The following is a 27,997-nucleotide window of genomic DNA, read 5'->3' as shown; positions in this document are numbered from 1 at the left end:
GATTTGAGCTTGTCCCTCTTAAGAAAGGGACTTCATCGTGTCTTATTCAATAAGATATTCGATACAGACCCCTCTAGTGAGGCCCAGAGGGGCAGTATTAACCATACTGAAGGATAAAGCAATGGGCTATAGATATGGAAATACTATGCCAGCATCCAGGGATGCTGAAGGGGTGTGGGGGAATACACTTCCCAATGAGCGAGCCCATGCTATTTTGTGGCCAGAATTCTGGAGAGCCACCCTCTTCTGAGGCAGAATTATCAATATGCCTTCTGTCCGCTTTCCTTGAGGTCTCTCTCAACCTCAGCCTCTCGACTCAAAGAGGAAGTGAAGCAGTGAAACACAGAATTTAAAATCACCAAGAAGGAGGTTTCCTGAAGAACCCTCTGGGACCTGTAGACAAACGAGAAAATGTCGGCTCCTGTAAGAGGGCTGTCACTGTGCTGTGTTCCTACACAGCACATTATTATATAAGTAAATATTACTTATTTTAAGGTTAATACGACCCATAGGTATAGTGGGCTTACCAGCCGTCTTAAAATTCTACGGCAGGAGTTGGCAAACTATGGCCCTGTTCTGTTTTGTTTTCTATTTTATTTTGAAAAAATTGTAGATTCATAGGAAGTTGCAAATAAATGTCAGGCAGAGCCTGTGTGTCTTTTGCCAAGCCTCTCCCAGTGTTAACGTCTTACATAACTTCAGCACAATATCAAAACCAGGAAATTGGCATTGGTGTAAGCCACAGAGCTTATATTTCACCAGCTATACATATAAGCATGTGTGTGTGCACGCGCGCACATGCGTGTGTAGCTTTGTACGAGAGCATCACAATCAAAACACAGAACTATTCCATCACCACCGGGCTCTCTCATGCCACGTTTTTAGAGCCATATTCTCATCTGTCACTCCTGGCGATCACAAATCTGTTCTGTCTCTAACTTTGTCATTTAAAGAACATTATATAGATCTGCCACCTGTTTTTGCACAGCCTCTGAGCTAAGGAAGGTTTTCATAGTTCTAAATGGTTGAAAAAAACAGAAGAAGAAGATTATTTTGACAAATGAAAATGATATGGAATTCAAATGTCAATGTCCATAAATGCAGCTTTAGTGTGGCCCTGCTCCCATTCATTTACAGATGAAGTCTGCGCCTGCTCTTACCCTATAGCATAGCTGAAACAGTAGTGCTCACACAGAACTGTTCACTATCTGGCCTTTTTTAGAAAAAGTTTGGCGACCCCAATTCTAGTGCCTTCTCAAGCTGCTGCGTGTTGCCTGTCCAAGGTGTACATCAGGCTGAATGAATTCAGCAGAGGCGTCCCCTCCACCATCACCATCCTCATAATAGCTGTTGAGCTCTTACTACGTCAGGCATCATCTCAATTAGGGCTCCCAATCACGACTGTGTATAAATGTCAGACCCCCAGCTCAGGTGTGTGAGAAATGTAGCATTATTTTCGGCGACTCAACTCTGTATTTGAGCCATCTCTCTGCCATGTGGCAAAAACCATTTCAATTGGAACTTCACCTCGTTTCCCCAGGGTAGCATCTAAATTCCTGGGGAGGAGACGTTTCTTCTTTGATTGTCAATGCTTCACGCTGACCCCTGCTGAGGCGTCCGACAATCTGTCCAGTCCTTGCACAAGTTGGCTGCCACTTACCTTCTTGATGCCATCCAAAAGGCATCATTAGGGCTGGACTTCCTGCCATTTGTGTCTCTGAGGCTCCTTCGACTTCTCTACGTAACACAGGTTCTCACACTTGAGATCACTTGGACGGTATGGTCTGTCACCAGAAGCTGAGCTTCAACAACAACTTCTGCTTGCTAGTTTCTGATCTAGCAGGGCTGAAGTGGGGTTCCAGAATCTGCATTTCTAACAAGTTCCCATTTGTGCTGGACCACATCTTGAGAGCCACTGTTGTAAACCAGGCTGAGGCTCAGGGAACTCAGAGAATAAACATACCCCAGGTTCTGTCATCTCTGTTTCTCCCAGGTAAAGAGGAACCAGGTCACTCACTTCTGCTATAGAGCCCACCTCCTAAAAGACATTTGGACTTTTTGGATTACCTCTTTCCCACCATTTAGGGCAGTGGTTCCCAAGCTTGCTTGTACATTGGAATCCCCAGGGGAATTTTTGAAACTATCAGTGTCAGGGCCCCTTCTCTTCCCTATCCCAGAATTTCTGATGTAATTGGCTGGGATGTGGCTGGACACTGGGGTTTTAAAAAGTGCTTCCCCCACCCCCAGGTGATCCTAATGTGCAGTCAAGGTGGCAAACCACCACTTGGGAACAGGGCTTCTCCAAGTGTGGTCCAGACCTGCATCAGCACCACCTGGGAGGTCGTTAGAAATGTAGATTCTCAAGCTCCATCCCAGACACCCCCAAATGGGATTCCCTGGAGGTGGGCCCAGCGGTCTGTTTGTACAAGCCCTCTGGGTGATTCTGATGCAATCAACAGGGTTAGGCTGGGTGGGGAAGGGACTAGGGCTCAGAGATCCTGCCATCTTCTTAGCTCTCGACACTTCTCTAGCTGTCTCATTTCCCTGGATTAGGGGATCTCTTCTAGTTTAGGGAAAAGGGAAGACAGGCTTCTATATCATCCCGCATGGTCCTAAGGATGTTCTACTGTCTCTACACACTCCTTTAAGGGAGAAACATGAGGTAGGCCCTTATTACTATCCCCCTTGCTGCTGCTTCCCTCTGCGGATACAGCAAATATCTAGCTGCTTGGATGTAGGAAAGTGTTAGAAGGAGAAGGAAATACCTCCAAAAAACCATTGCTTAATATTTCAAATCTACTCACTACACAACCCCCTGCCCCCACCCCAAAGGAGGTGGTTTTAGGTATTCGAGGAGACTGAGGTCTGAGTTTGAGTGATCTGCCTGGAACCTAAACCTGAAAGGGGACTTTTAGACTCTGGAGCTTTAAGTGTTAAAAATCCTCCTTCTCTCCAGCATCATGAGACATCAAACTCATTCCTTTCTGTCCTCAGGACTGTGGGCTGTGGTCAACAATGCTGGGATCATTGGCTTACCAGCGGATGGGGAGCTCATTCCCATGACTAACTACAAACAATGCATGGCCGTGAACTTCTTTGGGGCCGTGGAGGTCACAAAGGCATTTTTGCCTCTTCTTAGGAAATCCAAGGGGAGGCTGGTGAACATCAGCAGCATGGCAGGTGAGTTGGCCTTTCCCCACAAGGTTGTACGGTGCCTGTTGTGCAAGATGTGGCTTGTTGCATTCTTTGTGACCAAAGAAGAAAGCAGGACAGGCTTCTGCAGGGCTGGGTCGAGATTAGTCAAATTGTATGTTTACCGTTCATCTTAATACAATAAAACCTTCCCTTTCAAATCCTTTCATGTACAAACGCTTACCTCTTATGTCATCTACTCATTACTGGGGATTTAGGTTTTACATATCTTCATAACACATAAGCTTCCTAGATTTGGACAGGAAACCCGGCATACAGTTACTGGTAATCTGTTTTGAACTGGGCACATTCGTAAGATGAGTAGGCAAATGTCCCCACTGTTGGCACTGATGGAGCTCCACATCTCTGTTGGCTGCCCAATGGTATTTTCCATAAGATCCTTCCCAATATTTTGCAATCTCAAGGCAGTTGGGTCAGGGTGTGACATTTGATGACTCACTTTTTTTCCATTTCAAAGAACAGATAGTCAACAACTTGAGTCCAGGGTTTAACAAACTCCCTTTCATAAACAAGCCCATGTATGTGATATCACATCCTTTCTTCCAGGACAGGCATTTTCTTTCCTTTCCTTTCCTTCTCTTCTTTCCTTCTTCCCCTTCCTTCCTTCCTTCCTTCCTTCCTTCCTTCCTTCCTTCCTTTCTTTCTCTTTCTTTCTCCCCTTCTCTCTCTCTCTTTTTTTTAAAGTAGGCTCCACACTCAGCTCAGAGCCCAACACAGGGGTTGAACTCATGACCCTGAGACTGAGACCGGAGCTGAGATCAAGAGCTCAACACTAAACCAACTGAGCCACCCAGGCACCTAGAACAGGCATTTTCAAACTGGGGTTCCTTAGATCCTGACTTGGCTTTGGGAACGTCCATGGGGTTGTCTTTCGGGCCACTGCACGAGTAAAAGGGAAGCCAAGGGGGTGGGGGCTTGGACTTTAGGATCCTGCCTTCAAAGAGAGGAACACCACTACTCTTCACTGTTTGATCAGTTGGTTCCAAACAAGATTTTTTTTTTTTTTAAATGAAGGATCCACTAGTTGCTTTATTTCGTTTATTTGGTTTTTGGGGTGAGGTCCTTTGTATAGACTAGGCAATTATCACTGTTCATCATATTTCCTTCCTACCTTTAACTCAGCAACTTCCTTGAACTTAACTACGTGAATGTGGGTTACTAAGTTGGTGATTGGCCTGAGAAGAAGGGAAGCAAAGAAGGGAGGAAGGACAAGAAGGAGAGAGGGAGGAGAAAGAGAATGGGGAAAGAAAGGCTAAGGTGGTTAACAGAAATGAGTATTATATTTTAACTTGTATGAGAATCCTGAAATAGTTGCAATTTCTTGCTACCTCGCTAAGTGAACAAATCCTGGGAAACACATTTGCAACATTTCAGCCTTATCTTTCTTCTGAACTCAGCCTTCAAAATTTTTACCTCTGTGGAAACCTCGCCTTTTTCAGCTCCCTGGCACAGCCTGGTACCTCTGAAAAATTCTCACACACTCCTTGCCTCACTCATTAAACAAATATTTACTGAAATAACTGATCATTGCCTGCTTCTTGGCACACTGACAAACTTTGCTCTTTTCTCTCTTTGCCTTCAACTTTGAGCAGCTCATTCATTAAGAAGACTGTACTTTAGTTATCACTAACAGGCACACTACCTGCTATGGGCACAGGGTCTGGCATGTAGGATCTCAACTAATAAATGAAGAAATCCAAGTGTGAGAATGAATGAAAAATGGATGGATGAATGAGGGAATGAAGAATTTACAGTACAGAACATGCCTGTTCCTGCATCTTCAACTTGGCTTCTAATGCTTTTTCTTTTTTTTTTTTTTTTAATTTTTTTTTAACGTTTATTTATTTTTGAGACACAGAGAGACAGAGCATGAATGCAGGAGGGTCAGAGAGAGAGGGAGACACAGAATCTGAAACAGGCTCCAGGCTCTGAGCTGTCAGCACAGAGCCCCACGCGGGGCTTGAACTCACGGACGTGAGATCATGACCTGGGCCGAAGTCGGATGTTCAACCGACTGAGCCACACAGGCGCCCCTGCTTTTTCTAAACCAAGGCTTCATACTCTCTTCTGTTTCCATTGGAGGGACACTTGAGTGTTAAAAAGAATAAATCACAATACCTTCACTCTTATTCTTACGGTGGATGTGCAAATTCTTTACATCTAGCCTTACTATTTCCATTCTATCATCTTACCATCATCGCCAAGTCAACACATCTGAAACCAAAGTTGTCATCGGCAATTCAAAGTTTTCTCCCCTTCTTTTGTTTTTTTCTCCTGGTCTTTAAAATTTCAGAGCTTTGAGATTTCTTTTCTTTTTTTTTTTTTAAGTTTATTTATTTATTTTGAGAGAGAGAGAGAGAGAGAGAGAGCAGGAGAGGGGCAGAGAGAGAATTTCAAGCAGGCCCTGCACTGTTAGTACAGAGCCTGGTGTGGGGCTCGAACTCACAAACCATGAGATTATGCCCAGAGCCAAAATCAAGAATCTATGCTTAACCGACGGGCCTACCCAGATGTCCCTAAAATTTCTTTTATTTGTTTCTCCCTTTGCCTTTCCCTCCTTTCTCCCATCCAATCAGTCACCAAGATGTATGGAGTCTTACTTCATCACATTCAGCTTTAAATCCTTATGTCCCAAAGAAACTCTAGAATGAAGTTCATCTCTAGGACACAGAAGACACCTAAGGCATTTTATAAAGTTGTTAAGGCAGTGGCAAGAAATCAAAACAGATGGCAAGCATATGTACCTTATAGGGCAGGTGTTTGTAAAAAGATAGGAGCAAAACTCTTAAATGATGCTTGTAGTTTCCTCCAGTGAGGACGAGCAGAGAAATTCAGCAGAAAACAAAATAAGGAAATCCCTTGCATTTGGCTGACAAGAGTTTTACAAAACAATGGAAAATATTTTGAGCAGGGGGGTAAGGAGCTAGAATGTAACACAGGATCAGGAGAGTCAAAGCAAGTATAAAACACAATATGTAACCAAACAATCCATTGAAATTAGCATCCAATGTGATGTCAATTTGATGTGTCTCTTGGCAAAGTTAATATAAAAGCAATTTTGGAAAACGTGCTTATCTAGGAATTCCTTCCTGGTCTTTTTCTCATTTTGAAGTAGGAGTCATGGAGAGAGAGAGAGATAGGCAATCAGTCACTAATGAATGTTCTCCAAAGGAGCTCACTGTAGCCCTGGCCCATCAGGTTGTCATGAGCCTGGTATCCATGCCACCTTCTGCATGACAAGAATTTCACTGGGGTAGATTTATCATGGAAGTTTACATCAGCCAGGAGGGGCTGGGCTGGAATTGATAACTCTGTTCCAGAAATCCAGTGCAGCATAGCAAATAACCCCAAATAAAGTGTCTCAGGCTGGTATGAGTAGGTAACTAGTTTGGTGCGTAGGTGCATCAGTTGGGTAAGCATCCAACTTTGGCTCAGGTCATGATCTCGCGGTTCGTGGCTTCAAGCCCCACGTCGATTTCTGTGCTGACAGCTCAGAGTCTGGAGCCTGCTTGGGATTCTGTGTCTCCCTCTCTCTCTCCGCCCCTCTCCTGCTTGCACTCTGTCTCTCTCTCTCTAAAAAATAAATATTAAAAGAAAAGAAGAATAATCGTTCCTCAAATGCATGCACATCCTAATTCCTGGAACCTGGAATATGTGACTTTACCTGGCAAAGGTGCCTTGCAGGTATGATTGAGTAAAAGAGCTAGAAATGCCAAGATTATCCTGCATTATCTAGATGGTTCAGACACAAGAGTCCCTATAAGGGGGAAGCAGGAGAGTCACAGTCAGAGGTGGAGGAAGGGACCAGGAGCCAAGGAATGCAGGAGGCTTCTAGAAGTGGAAAAAGTCAGAGGAACTGATGATTCTCCTTTGGAGACTCCAGAGGAACACAGCCTTGTTAACACCTTCATTTTAGCCCAGTGAAACCTCTGACTTTCAAAACTGTAAGCTAATACATTTTTATTGTTTAAGCCACTAGGTTTGTGGGAATTTGCCGTTAGAAGCAGTAGGAAAGTACACCTGGGTTGATATCAGGTGAAATACCTCTGGGCCCATCCAGTCTCTTCAAAGATGGATGGAGGTCCATCGACACTTCTCCACTGCCTTTCCCACCCTAGCCGGGGAGAGGGGGCTGTGGTGGTGGTGAAGGGAGAGACTGTAGGGCTGACCTTCTAATACCCAACATAGGCTTTCCATTTCAAGGCTCACTCTGCCCCAGGCCTCCCAAGCACTCCTGGAGGATATCTTTCATTAGTTTTAAGTCCCAGACAGACATCCTTCCTAGCAAGGCATTAATTCTTTTTTTTTTTTTTTTTTTTTGCTTAATTTCCACTTTATTTGGCCAATATGTTCAATTCCAATATTGCGGTAGAAACGCCTGAAGAACTGTCAACATTTCATTCAGTTTAAGCAACAAGGCACCAATTCTCGCCGCAGTGATAAGTGCACGTTTTACAATCCCAGTTTGGCTCTTTCTATATGTCAAACTTTAATTATTTCTGATTAACAACTTAGCACATGTACCTAATTTCCTATTCCAAACATTTTACTTTTCTCGGAACCTGAATACCCATTCCTTCCACCCTTCTGCAACCCAGGGCCCTGTGGACAGCTTTCACTCCTCATCCTTCATACCATGTTGAGTCGACACAGCATTTTATTGCATTCCCCCCAAAGCAAAGCCAAGTTCAGATTGGCTCAGATCTTCAGAACAGATTTCATTAAGGATTTTGTGCAAAGATGGAAGAAAGGACTATACCCTGTACAACAAGACTCGTTTTAACGGAAACACTTATAAATGCTCTGTTCTCCTTCCAAAGAATTTCAGCAGGCCGGAGCTCCCCCGCTCTCTCTTTCCTCATAGTTTTAAGGTTCATCCATGTTGTAGCATGCATCAGAACTCCATTCCTATTTATTTATCTATTTATTTAGATTTTATTTTTAAGTAATGTCTATACCCAAGGTGGGGCTCTAAGTCACAACCCAGAGATGAAGAGTCTCATGCTCCTCTAACTGAGCCAGCCAGGCACAGGTTGCCCCTGAACTCCATTCCTTTCTAAAGCTGAGTAATTTCCCACTGTATGGGTAGACCATATTTTGTTTATCCATTTATGAGATGATGGACATTGGGTTGTTCCCACTTTTTGCTATAGTGAGTAACATTGCATTGAACCTTCAAGTGTTTGTGTGCACACTGAAAACTCTGTGTGAGGGGCACCTGGGTGGCTCAGTCGGTTGGGCGGCCGGCTTCGGCTCAGGTCCATGATCTCACAACTTGTGGGTTCGAGCCCGGCGTCGGGCTCTGTGCTGACAGCTCAGAGCTTGGAGCCTGCTTTGGATTCTGTGTCTCCCTCTCTTTCTCTCTCTCTCTCACAAGAATAAACATTAAGAAATTTTTTTTTTAAACAAACAATTGCATGTTTTTTGGGGCACCTGGCTGGCTCAGTCAGAAGAGCAAATGATTCTTGATCTCAAGGTTGTGAGTTTGAGCCCCACCATGGGTGTGGAGCCTACTTAAAAAAATTTTTTAGGGGGCGCCTGGGTGGCTCAGTCGGTTGGGCGGCTGGCTTCGGCTCAGGTCATGATCTCGCGGTCTGTGAGTTCAAGCCCCGCGTCGGGCTCTGTGCTGACAGCTCAGAGCCTGGAGCCTGTTTTGGATTCTGTGTCTCCCTCTCTCTGACCCTCCCCCATTCATGCTCTGTCTCTCTCTGTCTCAAAAATAAATAAACGTTAAAAAAAATTAAAAAAAAAAAGAAAGAAAACTCTGTGTGAGAGTTAGCTCTATCACTTTCCACGACCTTGGGTAAGTCGGTTAAACTCTCTGCACTTTTGATTTTTTTTTTTTTATCTTCTAAAGTGGTGTTAATGAGGATAATAATTGAACCTACCTCACAGGATAGTTGTGACTGTTAAGTACCTTTAGAACTAATGTTAAAGTACTCAGAACAGTGCCTGGCATAGAGTAGATGGTGAATAAATATTAACAGTTGTTATGAAGCATTCATTATACTTCAAGCATTTGTTGGGTACTATCAGATCTATGATCCCAAGAACCCTGCCAAGTATTAGTATCCCCATTTCGGCGTTGTGAAAACTGAGGTTCAGAAGAGTTATGTGACTGGCCCTCCAGTTAGAACTGGAATTTGAACTTTGGCTCCACATTCTGATTCACCAAGCCACAGCCTCCCCTGTTGATTCAGCTGGTTCTCATGTGTTACCACCATGCCAACCACAAGGCCAAGAACCTCAAGAGCTTGTCCCAAAGCTATCACCTCTACCATTTTCCTCTTCCTGTTAACCCCACTACTATATGCTCATACCAACCTTACCCCCATTCCCAGGTGGGAATAAGGTCAACATAACCTATATCTAGTGTTTATTTACTTATTTTGAGAGAGAGAGAACAAGAGTGTGAGTGGGGGAGGGCAGAGAGGGAGAGGGGCAGAGAGACAGGGAGACAGAATCCCAAGCAGGTTCCATACTGTCAGCACAGAGCCTGACCTGGGGCTCAAACCCACGAACCATGAGATCATGACCTGAGCCAAAACCGAGAGTCAGATGCTTAACTGACTGGAGCCACTCAGGTGCCCCATTCTACATCTAAATCCACTCCTATGGATGGGAAGTTATAGGACTGGGGTAGGGAGGAAACACAGCTTCTTTAACATCTTTTCCAAGAGATCAGGGAAGAGTCCACCACGTGGTGAATACACCCTCCTCTCCCTCATCTCCCATCCCCAAAGAAAGAACAAGAAACAGAAGGGGTGCAAGAGATACCACATAGCTTTACAGATAGAATCAGGTTTCAGAAGGAAGAGGAAGCCAGCCTCCTAGAATGGAGACAAACTACCCAGGTTTGGAAACTGTCTTTACCACCGACAACTTAGTGACCCAGAACAAAGTCCTGAACCTCTGGGCTGCAGCTTCCTCATGGGACTTTGGGGGTAAGAATAACCACTTCTTCTGAGGGCCCTGCTAAGATGATATGCAGGGACACGTGCTTAAGCAGCAGCCTCGCACCGGACAGGTGGCAGACTTGAGGGGCCTCTCTGAGGCTGGCCGTGGTTGTGCCTGTACAGGGCTTTTTATCCTGACAGCCACTGGCATCGCCACCCCCGACTGTGACACTGCCCGCTGCCTGTCACACACTGGCCCCCGGGGGCACATCACCCCCACAGGTCATTACTTCCACATCCGACCACACCTGCTCTAGGAGAAACCTAACCCTGTAATCGTGTTTATCATCCCTCTCACAGAAACAGAATAGCTCTTTAATCCCTGCAAGGCAGTTGGATAAATATTTAACCAAGTATTAGAGGAATTGGGAGGCAGCTCTGATTGATTGTACAAAGGGCAGTTGAAAAATCTTTGTTTGAGAGTTCTGAGAGCTTTTTCTGGCCAGTTTTGCCCTTAAATTGCAGAGTAAACAGTTGCAGGCTATGCTTGAAGAAGAACGGTTGAAAACAAACCTTATAAAACAACTGTGACCCCAGGGATGTTCAGCCAGTTGTGGTTTGCATCCTGCTCTTCTCTGTACCTGTTGGGTAATTGCAGACAGGTCACCCCACTTTTCTACGAGTCTGAGTCGATTTTATCATCGGTCCACAACAGAATGATGCAGCATGTTTCTTGGGTGATGCCTGAGTCTGGGGCAACATATCTCAGCCTCAGTATTATTGGTATTTGAGGGGAGGCGAATTCTTTCTGTGTAGGACTGTCTGATGTCCTGCGGGATATTTAGCAGCGTCTGTGTTCTCGACCCAGTAGTTGCAAGTGGCACCCACCTCCGGTGATGACAACTCTTCAGATGTTGCCACATGTGGGGGGGGGGGGAGGGCAGGAGGGGAGCATGTGTACATGTGTGCGTGAGTGCACCCGTGTCCAAAATTGCCCCCAGTAGAGAACCTCTGGTCTTGGCTGTAGATTTCAATGCATTTGTGCGTTCTGAGTGCTTAGCCCAGCTACAGGTGCATAGAAAGCACACTAGTAAAAGGGGGACCTCTCTACTGAGAGAAAGTAATAGTTGCCCACCCCACTGAGCTATTTAAAATGCATTAAAATTACTTTTCATCAAAGTAAGTGGCCCATGAGGTTCTTACAAGTCGATAAATTATAGGTGTCCTGCAGAGTTCCAGCCTCGAGCAAGGTCATACTTAGTCCAGCAAAGTTGACTATGGGATCAATCCTGAACTTCTTGCCAGGTGCCTGCCTTAAGGAAACAGCTGCTCAGTGATGTGAGAGGAGGCCACAGCTGAGATTTGCTTCCCTAAAACTCTCACAAAATAACCAGGATTAGTGTTGGGCAAGGGGAGGAGGTAGAACCAGACTCAGTGAACTTCTTTGTGCTGAGTTGTATTAGATGCTTACACATGCCTAAAATCTTAATTCTAAAGTGTGCGGGGTGCAGATATTAATTCCTTTTCTAGATCAAGTACACTAGCCTGGATCAACCAGCTGGTGAGTGTTGGAGTCAGGGTTGAAAACTGGGTTTGCTTCTTCGACTCCAAGTTCTGCGTTCCTCTGACTTTTCCAGACTGTCCAACAAGAATATATTAGACAAATGGGGCATTAAAAACACAGGCCCTAACTCGAGAAGATTTAAATGATGACCAGGAAATGTCAGCAATTTAGGGACGTTTCCTTCCCCAACACTTCTCAGACACCAGTGTGTGTGTGTCTTGATTACCTGGAGATCTTATTAAAATGCAGAGTTTGGGGCACCTGGGTGGCTCAGTGGGTTAAGACTCTGACTTCAGTTCAGGTCATGATCTCAAGGTTTGTGAGTTCAAGCTCCGCATCAGGCTTCATGCTGACAGTGCAGAGCCTGCTTGGGACCTTCTCTCTCCCCTTCCCCCATTTGTGCGCAAGTGTGTGCACGTGCTCTCTATCTCTCAAAATAATAAATAAATAAACTTTTAAAAAATGCAGAATTTGACCGAGTGACCCTAACTGGTCTAAGAGCCTGCATTTCAGAAACTAGTTCCTGAGTGAATGCTCCTGGTCCCTGGACCACTTTTTCAAATTTCACATGCATTAGAATCACCAGGAAGGCTACTTCGAAACAACGGCAGGAAATCAAAACTATAGTGAGATGGCATTCCATGCCCACTATGATGGCTATAAAAAACAAAACAAAATAAAAACTCAGAACCAAGACTTGATGACAAGGAGGTGCCGACACCGGACCCCTCATGAGTTGGTGACGGGAATGTAAAATGGCCCGGCCTCTGTGGAAAACATTTGGTGGTTCCTTATCAAGTTTCACATAGAATTACATATGAGCCAGCAACTCCAGTCCTACGTATATACTAAAGAGAACAGGAAACAGGTGTTCAAACAAAAACTTGTACACGGATGTTCATAGCATTCATTATTCATATTGGGAGAGGTGGAAACAACCCAAATGTTGTTGAAATGATAAGCAAAATGTCATCTATCCATACGCTGGAATATTATTAATACATAAAAATGAATGAAGAACTGATACATGGTACAGAATGGATGAACCTTGAAAAGATTATGGGGACAGAAGCCAGACACAAAAGGCCATGTATTGGATGATCCTATTTATCTGAAATGCTCCAAAGAGGCAAATCCAGAAAGATGGAAAGCATATTAGCATCGGGCTGGGGGGGGGGGAGGGGGAGGAGGAAGAGGAAAGGGAATGAGAGGGGACAACTTAAGGGATGGAGGGGGCTTGCTTTGGGTGTGATGCAAATGGTATGGAGCTAGACAGCAGTGATGCTTGCATGATATTGTGAATATACTAAATGCCACTGAATTGTATACCTTAAAACGGCTAAATGGTGACTTTTAGGTTGTATTTATTTTACCACAATAAGGAAAAAAGATTCTGTGCCCACCCCCAAGATTTCTGATTCAATAGCCCTAGCTCGAGTGGGATCTGAAGATTTGTCCTTCTAAAGATTCTCGCGGTGGTTGGTTCCCAACCACACTTGGAGTGACAACGTCCCAGACTTTGATACTCAACTAGTTTGTCACATCCCCGGAGACTGTCAGATTACAAGGGAACCACCAGATACTATTAGTGTCAAATTTCTGCTAACCAGGCCTCAAGGAGATTAGCAAACCTACCTCCCCTGGGACCATGTGCCTGGTCTGTGTTTCCAGCTTGAAAGAACTCAATAAAGGAATGGACTTTGTTGCTTGAGTTGACTCCAGATCACCTTGGAGGAGGGAGACCCTGGCTGGGAGTCCTCATGACATTCTCCTGAGAAAAGGTCACGTGAGTTCTATTTTAGGAAGGTATTAGAGAATGAGACAGTTTGTGTGAGCATGGGACCCCGGACCCCTGTTCTTTAACAAAGAACAAAAATTCAACAAAGTGAATTTCAAAGGCCTAAGTGGCTTTATTAACTGATTCATGAATGAGGGGGCACCCTATCTATCAGGTAAAGGGGAGCTCTGAGGAGTTGCATAAAACGGAAGGTTTTTATAGGAAGGAGGGTGGGGTATGGAGATTATTAGCAAAAGAAAAGAAAGGATTGCCTCTGGTAAATTCACTTTCCCTAAGGGGTTAGAGGGTCTTATCATGACTTCATCTTCCTTTGGGGGTGGTGGGGACGGTATGTGACAGATTACCTCACTGGTGCTGATGAGAAAACCCTCGACTGACTCAGGTAAGACTACATGTCTGGAGGAAGTTGAAACTACAGTTGTTTTAGGTATTAAGCCTCCTGTTGGTGATGTGGCCTAGCATAAGCGACTCCATTTGGGGCCTATGGTTTTTCTTTTTGACGCCGTATAAAGGAGTGTCATCCTCGGGACACCTGGGTGGCTCAGTCGGTTAAGTGTCTGACTTTGGCTCAGGTCATGATCTCGCAGCTCGTGAGTTCAAGCCCCGCGTTGGGCTCTGTGCTGACAGCTCGGAGCCTGGAGCCTATTTCAGATTCTGTGTCTCCCTCTCTCTCTCTGACCCTCCCCCGTTCATGCTCTGTCTCAAAAATAAATAAACGTTAAAAAAAAATTAAATAAGTAAATAGATAAAGGAGTGTCATCCTATACCCAGTTCTACTGTGGATTGTCCTATAATTCAACTTAATGCTGACAATATCTACCTGGAAAGAACATCAGATCCCAAAGGTTAAGGGCTCAGTCCTGTAAGACTGTCCCCCCACCCCCACTTCAGATGCCAGATTGTCACCTGTGCCTCTGGACCCGCCAGCTGTAGAAGAGAGGTTCCAATGACCTTCTCCTTGGGTTCAATTAATTTGCTAGGGCTGCTCACAGAACCCAGGAAACCTGTTTACTTACTAGATTACCAGTTTATTACACAGAACATTAAAGGCTATGCATCACCAGTTAGATGAAGAGATACATAGGACACAGCATAGGAAAAGGCCAGGGAGCCTCCATGCTCTCTGAATCTGTGTGTTATGTGTTCACCACCTGGAAGCTTTCCAAACCTCCTCCTTTTGGGTGTTTATGGAGGCTTCATTACCTAGGCACAATTAATTAAGTTTTCTGGCCATCGGTCTCCAGCCCCTAGCCCGGTAGCTGGGGGATTGGGAAAGGAGGGAAGGTTCTGCCCCTCTAATGGAGCTGTTGGTTCCTTCAGCAACCAGTCCCCACCTTTAGGCATTTGTCATTAACATAACAAGACACTTTTGCTGCTGTCATCACTTAGGAAATTCCAAGCATTTTAGGAGCTGTGTGCTAGAAATGGGTCAAAGACCATATACATCTCTTATAAATCACAATATCACTTCCTTCCTATACAGCCTCAGGCTGAAAGGTTGACATATTTCTGCCTGCTGCTGTTACTTGTAAAACCCTTTGTCTCCCATAATTCCTACGTACCCACTATATGCTAGTGTTATGTAGAAAAGAGAGGATCTCCCTGTGTTGATCCGGGGGCACTGAAGAGTTTTTGAGGTCCTGTGTGACCTCAGAGGACATCGAGGCCATTTGGCTGGTAGAACCTCAGGAAATGTTACGAACTTATTGTGTATGCCACACCAAGAGAGGCAGGAAGAGTCCCTGTCTGAGGACACTTGGGAGAGAGAGAAGGTCTCTAGAATTCTGTAGACTCTAAAATTGTAATTTGAAGTCTCCCTTGGTTTTAGTCCATGACCAACAGTATCAACAGTATGAATGCTGAGTTTATTCACCTGTCAGGTAACAAAGTCATTGAATATTTCCCTGAGACAAACTGGGTAGAGGAACATGGAATCTTCTGGAGGGGGATGGGATGCTAGAGTCACGGTGGCTACACTAAGGATAGAAATTTTGCAGTTAGGAAGGGGGAAGGAGTCCGTAGGTCTGTATGTGGTTGGTTAAAATAAGTCCCGTTGTTGACTGGGTATTAAGTCACCCCAGGTACTGAATCATTTATTAGAATTGGCTACTTACAATCTGTCATGGGGAAACCTAACATTCAACGTTAATGTGTCCTAAGCAAGTGTTGCACTGAGGGCAAAGTTTTACTTTCACATTACCCACATCTGTGAGGGGGGTTATGTGTGGGATGGGGTGGGAAAGAGGTATATTGTCACTTCAAATTTGGTTGCAACCTTGGCAGATGTTTCCAAAGCTCTAGCTTGTTCAGGAGGCTTTTCTCATTTTTTTAAGATTTCACATAAGCTAGGCCTTATTTTCTTGGCCTCCGATGCCAAACTTCAAAAAACTTAAATTTTTAGTTTCAGTTACAAAACTTTAGGAGACTTTATGGGCCTTTGTACAGCCAAAGACCTACTTGGGAGGTAAGTAAGGCTCCCTTGTTAAGCATGTCTTAAAGGGAGTTTGTATTTTGTAACTTTCACTTGGAAAGGATTATAGATTCACAGAAAGTTGCAAGGAAGTGTACAAACAAGTCCTGTTTACCTCCCTAATAACATCTTGCATAGCAATAGTAAAATATCAAAGCCAGGTGGGGCACCTGGGTGGCTCAGCCGGTTGAGCATCTGACTTTGGCTCAGGTCATGATCTCGTGGTTTGTGAGTTTGGGCCCCACGTCAGGCTCTGTGCTGACAGCTCAGAGCCTAGAGCCTGCTTCGGATTCTGTGTCCCCTTCTTTCTCCGCCCCACCCCTGCTTGTGCTCTCTCTCTGTCTTTCAAAAATGAATAAACATTAAAAAAATTTTAAAAAATATCAAAGCCATGTAATGGACATTACTACGATGCACAGAATTACTGAGATTTCACCAGTTATATCTGCATTCGTTTATGTGTGTGCTCATAGGTCTGTGCAGATGTATCACATATATAGCTTCCTGTAACTTCTAACGCAATAAAGATACAGACTGTTCCATCACCATAGGATCTCCCAAGATAACCCTCTATGGCCACATCCACTCTCTCACTCCCATTCCCAACCCTGACAACCATGAATCTGTTCTCGTCCATCTCTATCACTTTATTTCAAGAATATTACATAAATGAAACCATTCAATATGCAAACTTTTGAGACTGACTTTCACTACACGTAACTTGAAAGGAATATATTTTGACCGAGGTTTATACAGCTCACAAAAACTGCCTTCATTCAGCATAGCATTACAAAATTTCTTTAATTTCAGTCCCGAAACACAACATATCCCACCCCTCTGACATCTGTGAGATATAGATCAGGGATAAACACTGCCAGGTCCTTATCCAGCTTCTGAGATCATATGTGAACCTTCTATAGCCAAAACAGAAATCATAGGGTGTATTTTTTTCCCCCAGATTGCAAGCTGTTATTAGCATTTCCATGTCCAGAGGACATGGAAAATTTTCAGAGATGTTCTTTAGAAGTGTTTAACAACGCTGTCTGCATATTAGAATCACCTGGGGGAGCTTTAAAACATTCCAGAGCCTGTGAACCACAAACCAATTAAATCACATGGGAGTGGGGACAGGAATAGATTTTTTTTTTAAAGCTCCCCAGGCAATTCTAACTGGCTACCAAATATGAAAACTGTTCTAAAACAATTAGCTGCACGAGAGAGAGGTGCTCAAAACTTGGGGTCCTGGAAGTAAATCAGTTTCACCTGCGTAATTGGGGAACACCACAAAAGCTTAGGCTTTTTCCTCCTTGACCTCAGGGTGCTTCGTTAGCTCCCGAGGTGATTCTGATGCTCCCCAAAGTCTGAGAACCACTGACTCAGAGCACTGTCCTCACACTAAAATCACCTGTAGGGTTTTATTTAAATACTGATGGATGTTCAGATCCCACAGCCAGAATGTTTGTATTTCACTGCTCTAGAGTACAGCCTGGGCATTCTTTTTTGTTTTATTATGTTTTAATGTTCCCAAGGTGATTCTACTATGCCTACTGAGTTATGGAATTAAAAAAACAAAATTTAAAAACGAACACAAAGTATATATTCGTCTCTCTGGATTCATTTAATGTCAGCTAGTGGATGAGTATGTGAATTTCCAAGACGTAGCCTCCTTGGAATTATATCAGTTCTCTGCATGGTCTTTAAGGCTGTAGCCCACATATACACCCAGGGTTGCACATCCCTTACCAGCTCTCCCGTACCCCGGTGGACAAGCCCTCTACTTTGGAAGTCAAGTTTCCTCTGTAGAAATGGAAATAAACTTACCAAGTTCATGGCAACCTCTTGCCTTGCTGCCTTCTGGCAATACGATTTTCACCTGAGGAGAGCAAAACCAGAAATTAAGAATCTAACTGGGCAACAGGTGCCTGGGTGGCTCAGTCGGTTAAGCGTCCGACTTAGGCTCAGGTCACTGTCTTGAGGTTCGTGAGTTTGAGCCCTGCATTGGGCTCTGTGCTGACAGCTCGGAGCCTGGAGCCTGCTTTGGATTCTGTGTCTCCCTCTCTTTCTCTTTCTCTCTCTCTGTCCCTTCCCCACTCGTACTCTGTGTGTCTCTCTAAAAAAGAAACAAACAAGGAACAAATTATAAAAATCTAACTGGGCAGGCAATGAAGGGGTGCATAAGGCCAGGAAGGGAGAGTGCCCCGAGACCCTGTGTGGCTCTCGCACAGCAAGCTTTGCACATCTCCACTTACTTCATCTGATGCCCCCAGGAATCTCAGATACTAATTTGAAACATTAACAGCAGGGTTGCATCTATAGTTGAGCCTTCCAGGACTGCCATTTGGTAGGTCAGAAATGGTCTAACAATGTCAATTTCACAGAGTGCAACACCATACAAAACACAAATGTGTCTTAACTCTTTGGTCCAAGTGTGTTTTCTGTTTAGGTTGATAACAGGGGATGTGACAAATTCTTACCACCTGTCATGGCGTCCGTTACATCTCCGTGTATCGCATGGAGTGCATCTCCATTATCGCACCTATTCAGAAATATGTGACCAAGACCCTAATCCTAATGTAACAGTTCAAGGTTTAGTATTCGAAAAAAAATAATCACTTGGATTGGTTTGTTCGTTTGTTCGTTTGTTTATTTATTTATTTATTTATTTATTTATTTATTTATTTATTTATTTATTTATTTATTTATTTATTTATTTATTTATTTATTGCGTCCTGACGGAGCCAGTCAGTCTGGTTAGCAAGCAAGTCTAGGGTGGGTCCTAGGAATCCACTAAACAAGTGATGAAGGAACCAGAGGCAATCTGATAGCAAAGCACAAGCTAACACCCCACAAGCGACCCTCCCCCCACCAGGAGGGATCTATGTGACATTCCTCAGGCACTCCTGGCTGCCCAAGAGCAAAGGACAGGGAAAAACAAGCGGTTAACTGATAGAGATCACAGTCTTGCAAGACAAGAGTCTTCATTGCTTTGCAACTGTCTTAATGAGTTACAAGGAAAAAAGGCAATCTCTGGAAATCTATAGAGTCAATTTCCTGGAGCCCTAACATCACCCTCCCCTCCACTGGCGTGGGGAACAAAGAAGAAAATGTAGGTAAAATTAAATTTCCTTACAACCTGGAGCCCACTGACAAATATTCGAGATAGGCAGAGTAAAACATTCCTCCAAGAAACTCCCAACTGTCTTAATGTTAATGCCTTACTAAGGGAAAAATAACTTTAGCTCTACAATTCGCAAGGCCTCCAGTATCTTAAGAGTCCTCTTTATCATATGAAATTCCTTTTGGAAACCTCCCTTTTCCTTTATGCCCCCCTGCCCAGCTCCATAGTATATAATCAGTCACTCTTCACAACCCCAGTGTAGCTCTTTCTCCCTGCCCATAGCTCCTGTCTCCATGCTTTAATAAAATCACCTTTTTGCACCAAAGACATCTCAAGAATTCTCTCTTGGCCTTCTGCTCGGGACCCCCACCAGCACTCCAAAACCACATCACAAGTACTGTGGGAGATCCTGAAACAGGTGCACTTACTAATCTATGAAACACCAAACAAATGGAGCCTTTTGGGCTGTTGAGATAATTGTGAAAACCTTGAGTAGCACTCTTGTATGGAGCTCACTTTGTGCCCGGCACTAGTCTAATATATTGATATATTCAACCTTCACAACAGCTCTATGATGCATATACCATCATTATTATTAATTTACAGATTAAAAGACAGAGGTACATAAACATAAAGGGTGCTTGCGTGGTTCAGTCGGGTCGAACTTTCAGTTTCTGCTCAGGTCATCATCTCGCAGTTTAGTAAGCTTGAGCCCTACATCGGGTTCTGTGCAGACAGTATGGACCCGGCTTGGGATTCTCTCTCTCCCTCTCTCTCTGCCCCTCCTGTAGTCAAGCTGTTTCTGTATCTCTCAAAATAAATAAATAAACTTTAAAATTTAAAAAAAAAGAGGTAAATAAACATAAAATTTTATGTACCTAATTTTAATAGGTTTTACTAATCAATGACAGAGCTGGGATTTGAACCTAGGCAGTGTTGGCTCAAAGATCAGCTCTTCACCGCTCCCCTCTGCTAACTGGCCTCGAAGCTGGCCAAGCTCCCCTCATCTACAAAATTGTGGAGAAGTGAGGATGGGCTAGCCCTGCAAACTGGGTTGCAAACTAGAACAAGTTGCTTTAACTGGCCTTTCTCCCCAGTAAATGGAAACGTTGGATCTGGAATTCTTAAAATTTTGTGAAACTAGAAATCACTTTTAAAAAGCATCAGCCAGTTATCTGAAGCAAGACAGGAACCAAAGTTTAATGTTTGATGCCAGATGCTGGATCGAAATTTCATCAGTTAAGCCTTAGGATTCCTTCCTTCCTTCCTTCCTTCCTTCCTTCCTTCCTTCCTTCCTTCCTTCCTTCCTTCCTTCCTCCCTCCCTCCCTTCCTTCCTTCCTATTTTTCTTTAAAATTTATTTATTTTTGAGAGACAGAGAGAGACTGAGCATAAGTGGGGGAGGGCCAAAGAGGGGGGTGGAGACACAGAATACGAAGCAGGCTCCAGGCTCTGAGCTGTCAGCACAGGGCCCAACGCGGGGCTCAAATCCACAGACCATGAGATCATGACCTGCCCGAAGTCGGAAGCTTAACCAATTGAGCCACTCAGGTGCCCCTATTTATTTGTTTTTAACGTTCATTTACTATATTTTGAGAGAGAGAGAGAGAGAGAGAGAGAGAGAGTGAGTACGAGTGGGGGAGAAGCAGAGAGAGAGAAAGGAGGAGAGAGAGAGAAAGAATTCCAAACAGGCTTCATGCTCAGTCCGAATTGGGGCTCGATTTCACAACTGTGAGATTGTGACCTGAACGGAAATCAAGAGTCAGATGCTTAACCAACTGAGCCATACAGGTGCCCAGGATAAGTGACAGGGATGAACTTCACAGTAGCTAAAACAGAAGAGGGAAAAGGAATTTATTAGTTTACCAACTGACTAGATAGAACTAAATTGTAAGATGGGATCATCCTAACTCTCCCCCATCTCCACTCCCTATTTCCCTCAACACCCCCACTTCCAACTCCTGCTCCCCCCTTCTTGCTCTGGTTTCCTTTGCTTACCTTCTCTGATGTGGTAGCAAAAGTGGCCTGGGGGTTCAAGTTTTCTACCATTGCATACTTACGTAGCCGGGAATAAACAATAAGGCCATCTCCCTTCTGCCATCTACATCAGGACTCTGGCTCAACTGAGGTCACATGCTCAGCCCCAACCCAATCTCCAAGTCCAGGGAATGGGGTATTGGGACTGCCCAGTCTGCCCCTTTCAATGAGAAGGACAAAACCATTGATCGATAGCCTTCCTACAAAAGCAAGGAGGTAAGGATGAGTATTTCCCAAAAGGGAATTATGTGATCCAGACCAAAGCTTTAATAATCATGTAAGAATAAGGATGATAATTGGCATGAACTATTCTAGGTATCTCTACCTCAATGCCTATGCTCTCCCCACTTCCCAGTTTTTTTGAGATATAATTGACAAATAACATTGTACTAGTTTAAGGTGCACAATATCTTGATCTGATACATGTATATATTGCAAAATGATTACCACAAAAGGTTAGTTACCATCCATCACCTCACAGAGATACCATTTTTTTTTCTTGTGATAAGAACTTTCAAGATTTACTCTCTTAGCAAATTTTCAAATATACAATACACTATCATTAACTGTCATCACTATGCTGTACATTACATCCCTGGAACGTATTTATGTTGTAACTAGAAGTTTGTACATTTTGACTGCCTTCACCCATTTCACCCTCACCCTCCACCTCTGGTAACCACCAACCTGTTCCCTATATCTATGAGTCTGTTTTTTGTAGATTCCACCTAAAAGGGAGATTACATACTATCTCTTTTTTCTTTCTGATTTATTTCACTTAGCGTAATGCCCTCAAAGCCCTCAAGATCCTCAAGGTCTATCCATGTTGTTGCAAATGGCAGGATTTCCTTCCTTTTTAATGGTTGAATAATATTCTATTGCACATATGTAGTACGTTTTCTTTATCCATTCATCCTTCAGTGGACACCTAGATTGTTTCCATGTCTTAGGCATTGTAAATAATGCTACAATAAACACAGGGGTGCAGATGCTGTGCTCTTTTTTAATTGAAATTTTTATGGAGATTATCATAGATTTAGCCAAAGTTTTAAGAAGGAATAGAGAGAGATCTTATGTACCTTTGACCTGGGTATATATGGTTAAATTTTTCATAACTATAGTACAACATTATAAGTAGTATACTGATAATGATAATTTACCAGCTTTATGCAGATTTTCCCAATTATATCTGTACTTATATGTATTCATTTCCATACATTTTATCATCTCATTTTCCTTTTTTTAAAATGTGTTTTTAAATTTATTGTTGAAAGTGAGAGAGAGAGACAGACAGAACGTGAGTGGGGGAGAGGCAGAGACAGAGAGAGACACAGAATCTGAAGCAGGCTCCAAGCTGTCAGTACAAACACCAACACAGGACTCGAACCCATGAACTGCAAGATCATGACCTGAGCTGAGTTGGATGCTTAACCGACGGAGCCACCCAGGCACCCCTCATTTTCCTTTTAATTGCATTGTATGACTTTCACATCATGGGTAGACAATCAAATTCAAGTCATGGTTTCATTAAATGACTAGAAATGGCCAATGTCTCTACTAACATTGCTCTTTAACAAACCAGATCACGGTCATCGCAGTCATGTGTTCCCTGTGTGCAGAAATGAGCTCAGTGTTTTATAGTGGTCTGGGAAGAGGTAGCTGAAAACCTATCAGACAACAGTTTGTTCTACCTACTACATATCATAAGGTGATGACTTAAGTACCTCTTAATAAATGATCTTCAATAAATGTTAGATGTGAGCATGAGCCATATTTTGTGGTCTCTGATACACTGAAAACTTTAACTTTTGGATAGAGGTAGGAATCAGGCCAAGAGAACTCAGGGCTAGGAAGATATTCTCCCATGGATGGAATAGGCCTGACCAGAGGAATAAGAGACTTTGGCAGGGAAGAGGAATCATTTGCAAAGTTCTGAAGTCAGAAGAACAAAGACAAGCACATGTGGAAAACTGGACCCATGTTTGGTTTGGTGAGAAATCACCAAAGGCTGGGAAAGCTGGTAGGACAGGGATGCCTGGAAAGGTAAGAGCAGGAAACGATGGAGGTCCTCCACCCATCCATAGATAGTTGTGCAAGTGTCCTGGGGGATTTAGGCAGAGAAAAATACCCATGAAGTCATCTTTGACATTTGCTGACATGTCTATGGTCTCTGGAAGCCAGGTGGTGGTGTTTTCCTCCTCCCTCCATTCCTTCCTTCTTTCCTTCTTTCCTTCCTTCCTTCTTTCCTCCCTTCCTCCCTTCCTCCCTTCCTTCCTTCCTTCTTTCCTCTTCCATCCCTTGCTTCCTTCTTTCCTCCCTCCCTCCCTCCCTCTCTCCCTTCCTTCCTCCCTTCCTTCCTTCCTTCCTTCCTTCCTTCCTTCCTTCCTTCCTTCCTTCCTTCCTTCCTCCTTCCCTCCCTCCCTCTTTCCCTTCCCCACCTTTAAAAAATTGAGATATAATTGACATACAATAAACCGTTCATATTTAAGTACACAATTTGAGGGGCGCCTGGGTGGCTCAGTCGGTTAAGCGGCCGACTTCCGCTCAGTCACGATCTCGCGGTCCGTGAGTTCGAGCCCCACATCGGGCTCTGTGCTGACAGCTCGGAGCCCGGAGCCTGTTTCGGATTCTGTGTCTCCCTCTCTCTCTGCCCCTCCCCCATTCATGCTCTGTCTCTCTCTGTCTCAAAAATAAATAAACGTTAAAAAAAAATTAAAAAAAAAATAAAGTACACAATTTGATAAATTTAGACATATGTATGCACCCAGGAAACCATCACCACAATCAAGATGGTAAACATGTCCTTCATCCCTGAAAGTTTCCATGTCCCCCTTTCTAATCCTTCCCCCACCTGCTGCAGGTAACCACTGATCTATCTGTATCGCTATAGATTGGTTTGCATTTTCTAGAATTTTAAATATATGAATCATACAGCACGCACTGGTTTTTGTCTGGCTCTTTCATTCACCATAATTATTTTGAGACTCAACCATGCTGTTGTGTCTATCAACATTCCATTTTTTTAAGACTTTATTTTTGGGGTGCTTGGGTGACTCATGTGGTTAAACGTCCAACTCTCGATTTCGGATCAGGTCATCATCTCAGCGTTGTGAAATTGAGACCCACGCTCAGTGTGGAACCTGCTTAATATTCTCTCCCTCTCTTTCTCTCTCTCCCTCTCTCCCTCTGCCCCTTCCCACTCTCTCTATTTGAAAAACAGTACTTTTAAGTAATCTCTACACCTAACACGGGGCTCACACTCACAACCCTGAGATCAAGAGCCCCATTCTCCACTGACTGAGCCAGCCAGGCACCTCTCAAGTTCATTCCTTTTAAGGCACTTAAAAAAAATTGTTTAAATGTTAATTTATTTTTGAGAGAGAGCGGGGAGGGGGGTGGGGGAGAGAGAGGGAGAGAGAGAGAATCCCAAGCATGCTCCACACCCATGAACTGTGAGATCATGACCTGAGTCGAAATCAAGAGTCAGATGCTTAACTGACTGGGCCACCCAGGCGCCCCCCTCTCAATGGACCCTGTAATGGCTGAGTGGTATTCCACTGTGTGGCTACATCCGACCTTGCTTAGCCATTTGTCCAGGGCTTGCTTTATTGACCAGGGAAACCTTTGCCAAAGCTGAGAGCCCTAATGTCCAGCCACCCTGGGTTCCCCATGAGGTCCCCTCAGTGCTATGCTCCCTCACCGTCTTCACCCCTTCCCACTCTCAGCGTCCTCCAGGTAACGAATGCCAGGAACACATCTGCATTCCTTTTCCAAGGCTGCTGTAACAATTACAGGTGGCTTACAACCAAAGGAACTTGTTCTGCCACGTTCTGGAGCCCAGAAGTCTGAAAGCAAGGTGTTGGCGGGGCCTCCTCCCTCCGAAGGCTCTAGGGGAGGATGCCTTTGTGACTCTCCTAGCTTGTGGGGGCTCCAGGCATTCCTTGGCTTGTGGCCGTATCACTTCAATCTCCGCCTCCATCTCCACATGGTCTGCTCCCCTGTTTTCCTGTGTCTCCTCCTTTTCTGTCTCTTACAAGAAAAGCTATTATTGAATTTAGGGCCCATCCTGATGCAGGATGGTCTCGTTTTGAGATCTGCACTTTAATTACACCTGCAGAGACCTTTATTCCAATTAGGGTCACTCCACTTCTCTGGCTTCCTTTCCTTCTGCTTTCCATAGCTCCTCCTGAACGTCGGGTCCGATGATAGACCCAGTTTCAGGCTGTTTCTCCCAGCTTCTGAGCTAAGTGTGATCAGGTGCCATGAAGAGCATCTACCCAGCCCTAGAATAAGCCCTTTCTCACTCCCTCATACAGAAATGTCCCATTGTTCCCCATGGTGTGCATTACCCTTTGTTGTGACGAGTATTAGACCCACTTTGTTCAACTACAGGTGCTGGAATGGGCTGACCAGTGCCCCTTCCCCAGGTATGTCCACCTGGAACCTCAGAATGGAGGTTGGCCAACCTGGAAGGTCAGAGGCTGGGACAGATCCTCTTTAACCCACCTCAATCACATTTAGCTTAGACGTTGGGACAGACTACCCTTTATATGGCTTGTCCTTGGACTGTGATGGAGCAGCCAGGGAAGCAGAAGCAAAGGAAGCCAGAGGGCAGTTGTGACCAAGAATATGCACTCATCTGGGTACAGAGGGCCCTTGTCTGCTGTGGCCACCACACATACAGGTTCTAGCATGCAGTAGGTCCTGTTTGAATACTTAGTGGATGAACAGATAAGAACCTCAGACCTAATTTTTTTTCTCTCTCATTACTCCTGCAGGAGGGGTCCCAATGGAGAAGCTGGCAGCCTATAGCTCATCCAAGGCAGCTCTGACCATGTTTTCAGCAGTCATGAGACAAGAGCTTTCCAAATGGGGAGTTAAAGTCTCTGTCATCCAGCCTGGAGGCTTCAAAACAAGTAAGTGTCTCAGTCCAGGAGCCCCTCAGCGTTCATCCTGGACGGGATTCTGAGGGTCCTTTGTTTTGACAGAGCTCAAACCAAACTCCTCAGTGGTTGGCCAAAGAGGAGTTGGGATAGATGGGCCTCTTTTAATAATAAAAGGGCAGGGTGCCCAGGGGGCTCAGTCGGTTGGGTTTCTGACTTCGGCTCAGGTCATGGTCTCATAATTCGTGAGTTCAAGCCCCCGCATTGGGCTCTGTGCTGACAGCTCAGGGCCTGGGGCCTGCTTCAGAGTCTGTGTCTTTCTCCCCCGTTCACACTCTGTCACTCTCTGTCTCAAAAATAAAAATAAACATTAAAAAAAATAATAAAAGGGCAAGTGCCAGGTTCTTCAGCGTACAGTTGTTCCCCTGCATCGGTTCCACAAAGGAATTTAGTTTTGATGTCATATAGTTTTCTTTTTTAAAATTTTTTTGAATGTTTTTATTCATTTTTGAGAGAGAGAGAGACAGAGGCAGAGCATGAGTGGGGGAGGGGAAGAGAGAGAGGGAGAACAGAATCGGAAGCAGACTCCAGGCTCTGAGCCATCAGCACAGACCCCGACGCGGGGCTTGAACTCATGGACCACAAGAACATGACCTGAGCTGACATCAGGTGCTTAACTGACTGAGCCCCCCAGGAGCCCCTTTAAAGATTTTATTTCTAAATGATCTCTACATCCAATGCGGGGCTCAAACTTTCAACCTCTGAGACCAAGAGTTACATGCTGTACAGACTGAGCCAGCCCGGTGCTCCTTATTTTTATTTTTAAAATTAATTCATTTTTTTAAGATTTAAAAAAATTTTTTAAGTAATCTCGACACCCAATGTGGGGCTCAAACTCACAACCCTGAGCCCAAGAGTCGCATGCTCCACTGACTGAGCCAACCACGCACCCCACCCCACACTCATTTTTTTTAATTGAGAAATATATACACACAGAGTTTAACAAATTACTTTAAAAACTCATGCACTTAACAGCCAGATCAAAAAATAAAGCATTGCCAGTGCCCAGAAGTGCCCATATGATCTCCGTCCAGTCCTAGTCTTCCCCATCCTCAACATATAATCACTTTTTTATTTTTTGTAGCAATTGTTCATTTGCTTTTCTTTGCAGTGTTACATACATGCATGCATCACAAACAATAGGATTTGGCTTTACTGGTTATGGAACTTTGAATGGAATCAGCATGTATGTATTCTCGTGTCTGCTTTTCTCACTCAACATTGCTTTCACAGTTCATCTGTGTGGTTTGTACCTGCAGCTCACTCATTTTCAGTACTCTGTGAACATGCCACGATTTTTCTATCACTGATGGGATATTTGGGTCACCTTGGGACAATTATGAACAATTCAGCTATGAACCCTTTGGCACATGACACTTTCGGTGCTGTACATGTATGTGATTTTTCCAGTGTCACATTCCCAGGAGTGGAATGACTAGTTCATGGGGTTTAATCGTCTTCAGCTTTCGTGGATAATACAAAACCATTTTAAAAAATATTATTCCAGGGGTGCCTGGCTCAGTTGGTTGAGCGTCCAACTCTTGTTTTCAGCTCAGGTTCATGATCTCAGGGTCATGAGATCAAGCCCCATGTTGGGCTCTGCACTGAGCACGGAGCCTGCTTAAGATTCTCTCTCTGTCTCTCTCTCTCTCTCTTGCTCTCTCTCTCTCCCTCTGCCTCTCTCCCCTGCTCATGCTCTCTAAAACAAACAAAACAACAAACAACAACAATAATAGTAATAAAATAAAATAAATATTAAAAAAATATTGTTCTAGAGGCACCTGACTAGCTCATTCAGAAGAGTATGTGACTTTTGATCTCGGGGTCTTGAGTTTGAGTCCCATGTTGGGTGTAGAGATTACTTAAATAAACAAAACTTTAAAAATTTTTAAAAAAATATTGTTCCAATTTATACTCCTGTCCTTCCGCTATAGGTCCTAATCTGTATGACAGCCCTGA

At 44.1% G+C, this 27,997-nt stretch overlaps 1 protein-coding gene across 3 annotated transcripts in view; it reads left to right on the top strand.

The window, feature by feature from the left end:
• The window catches only part of HSD17B2 (hydroxysteroid 17-beta dehydrogenase 2), a 99,734-nt gene that overhangs the window by 52,847 nt on the left and 18,890 nt on the right, over nt 1-27,997 (top strand). For 2 of the 3 annotated variants that reach the window (XM_030297207.1, XM_030297205.1), the window contains exons 3-4: nt 2,995-3,180; nt 25,874-26,011. In XM_030297207.1, the coding sequence (XP_030153067.1) occupies nt 2,995-3,180; nt 25,874-26,011 (324 nt within the window). The remainder of the gene's footprint in view (nt 1-2,994; nt 3,181-25,873; nt 26,012-27,997) is intronic. The other variant, XM_030297206.1, reaches the window with a different exon arrangement.

The sequence above is a fragment of the Lynx canadensis genome, chromosome E2 (genome assembly GCF_007474595.2).
Source record: "Lynx canadensis isolate LIC74 chromosome E2, mLynCan4.pri.v2, whole genome shotgun sequence".
NCBI lineage: Eukaryota > Metazoa > Chordata > Mammalia > Carnivora > Felidae > Lynx > Lynx canadensis.
The sequence above is the reverse complement of the archived record's forward strand: the minus strand, read 5'-3'. Positions and strand labels throughout refer to the sequence as shown.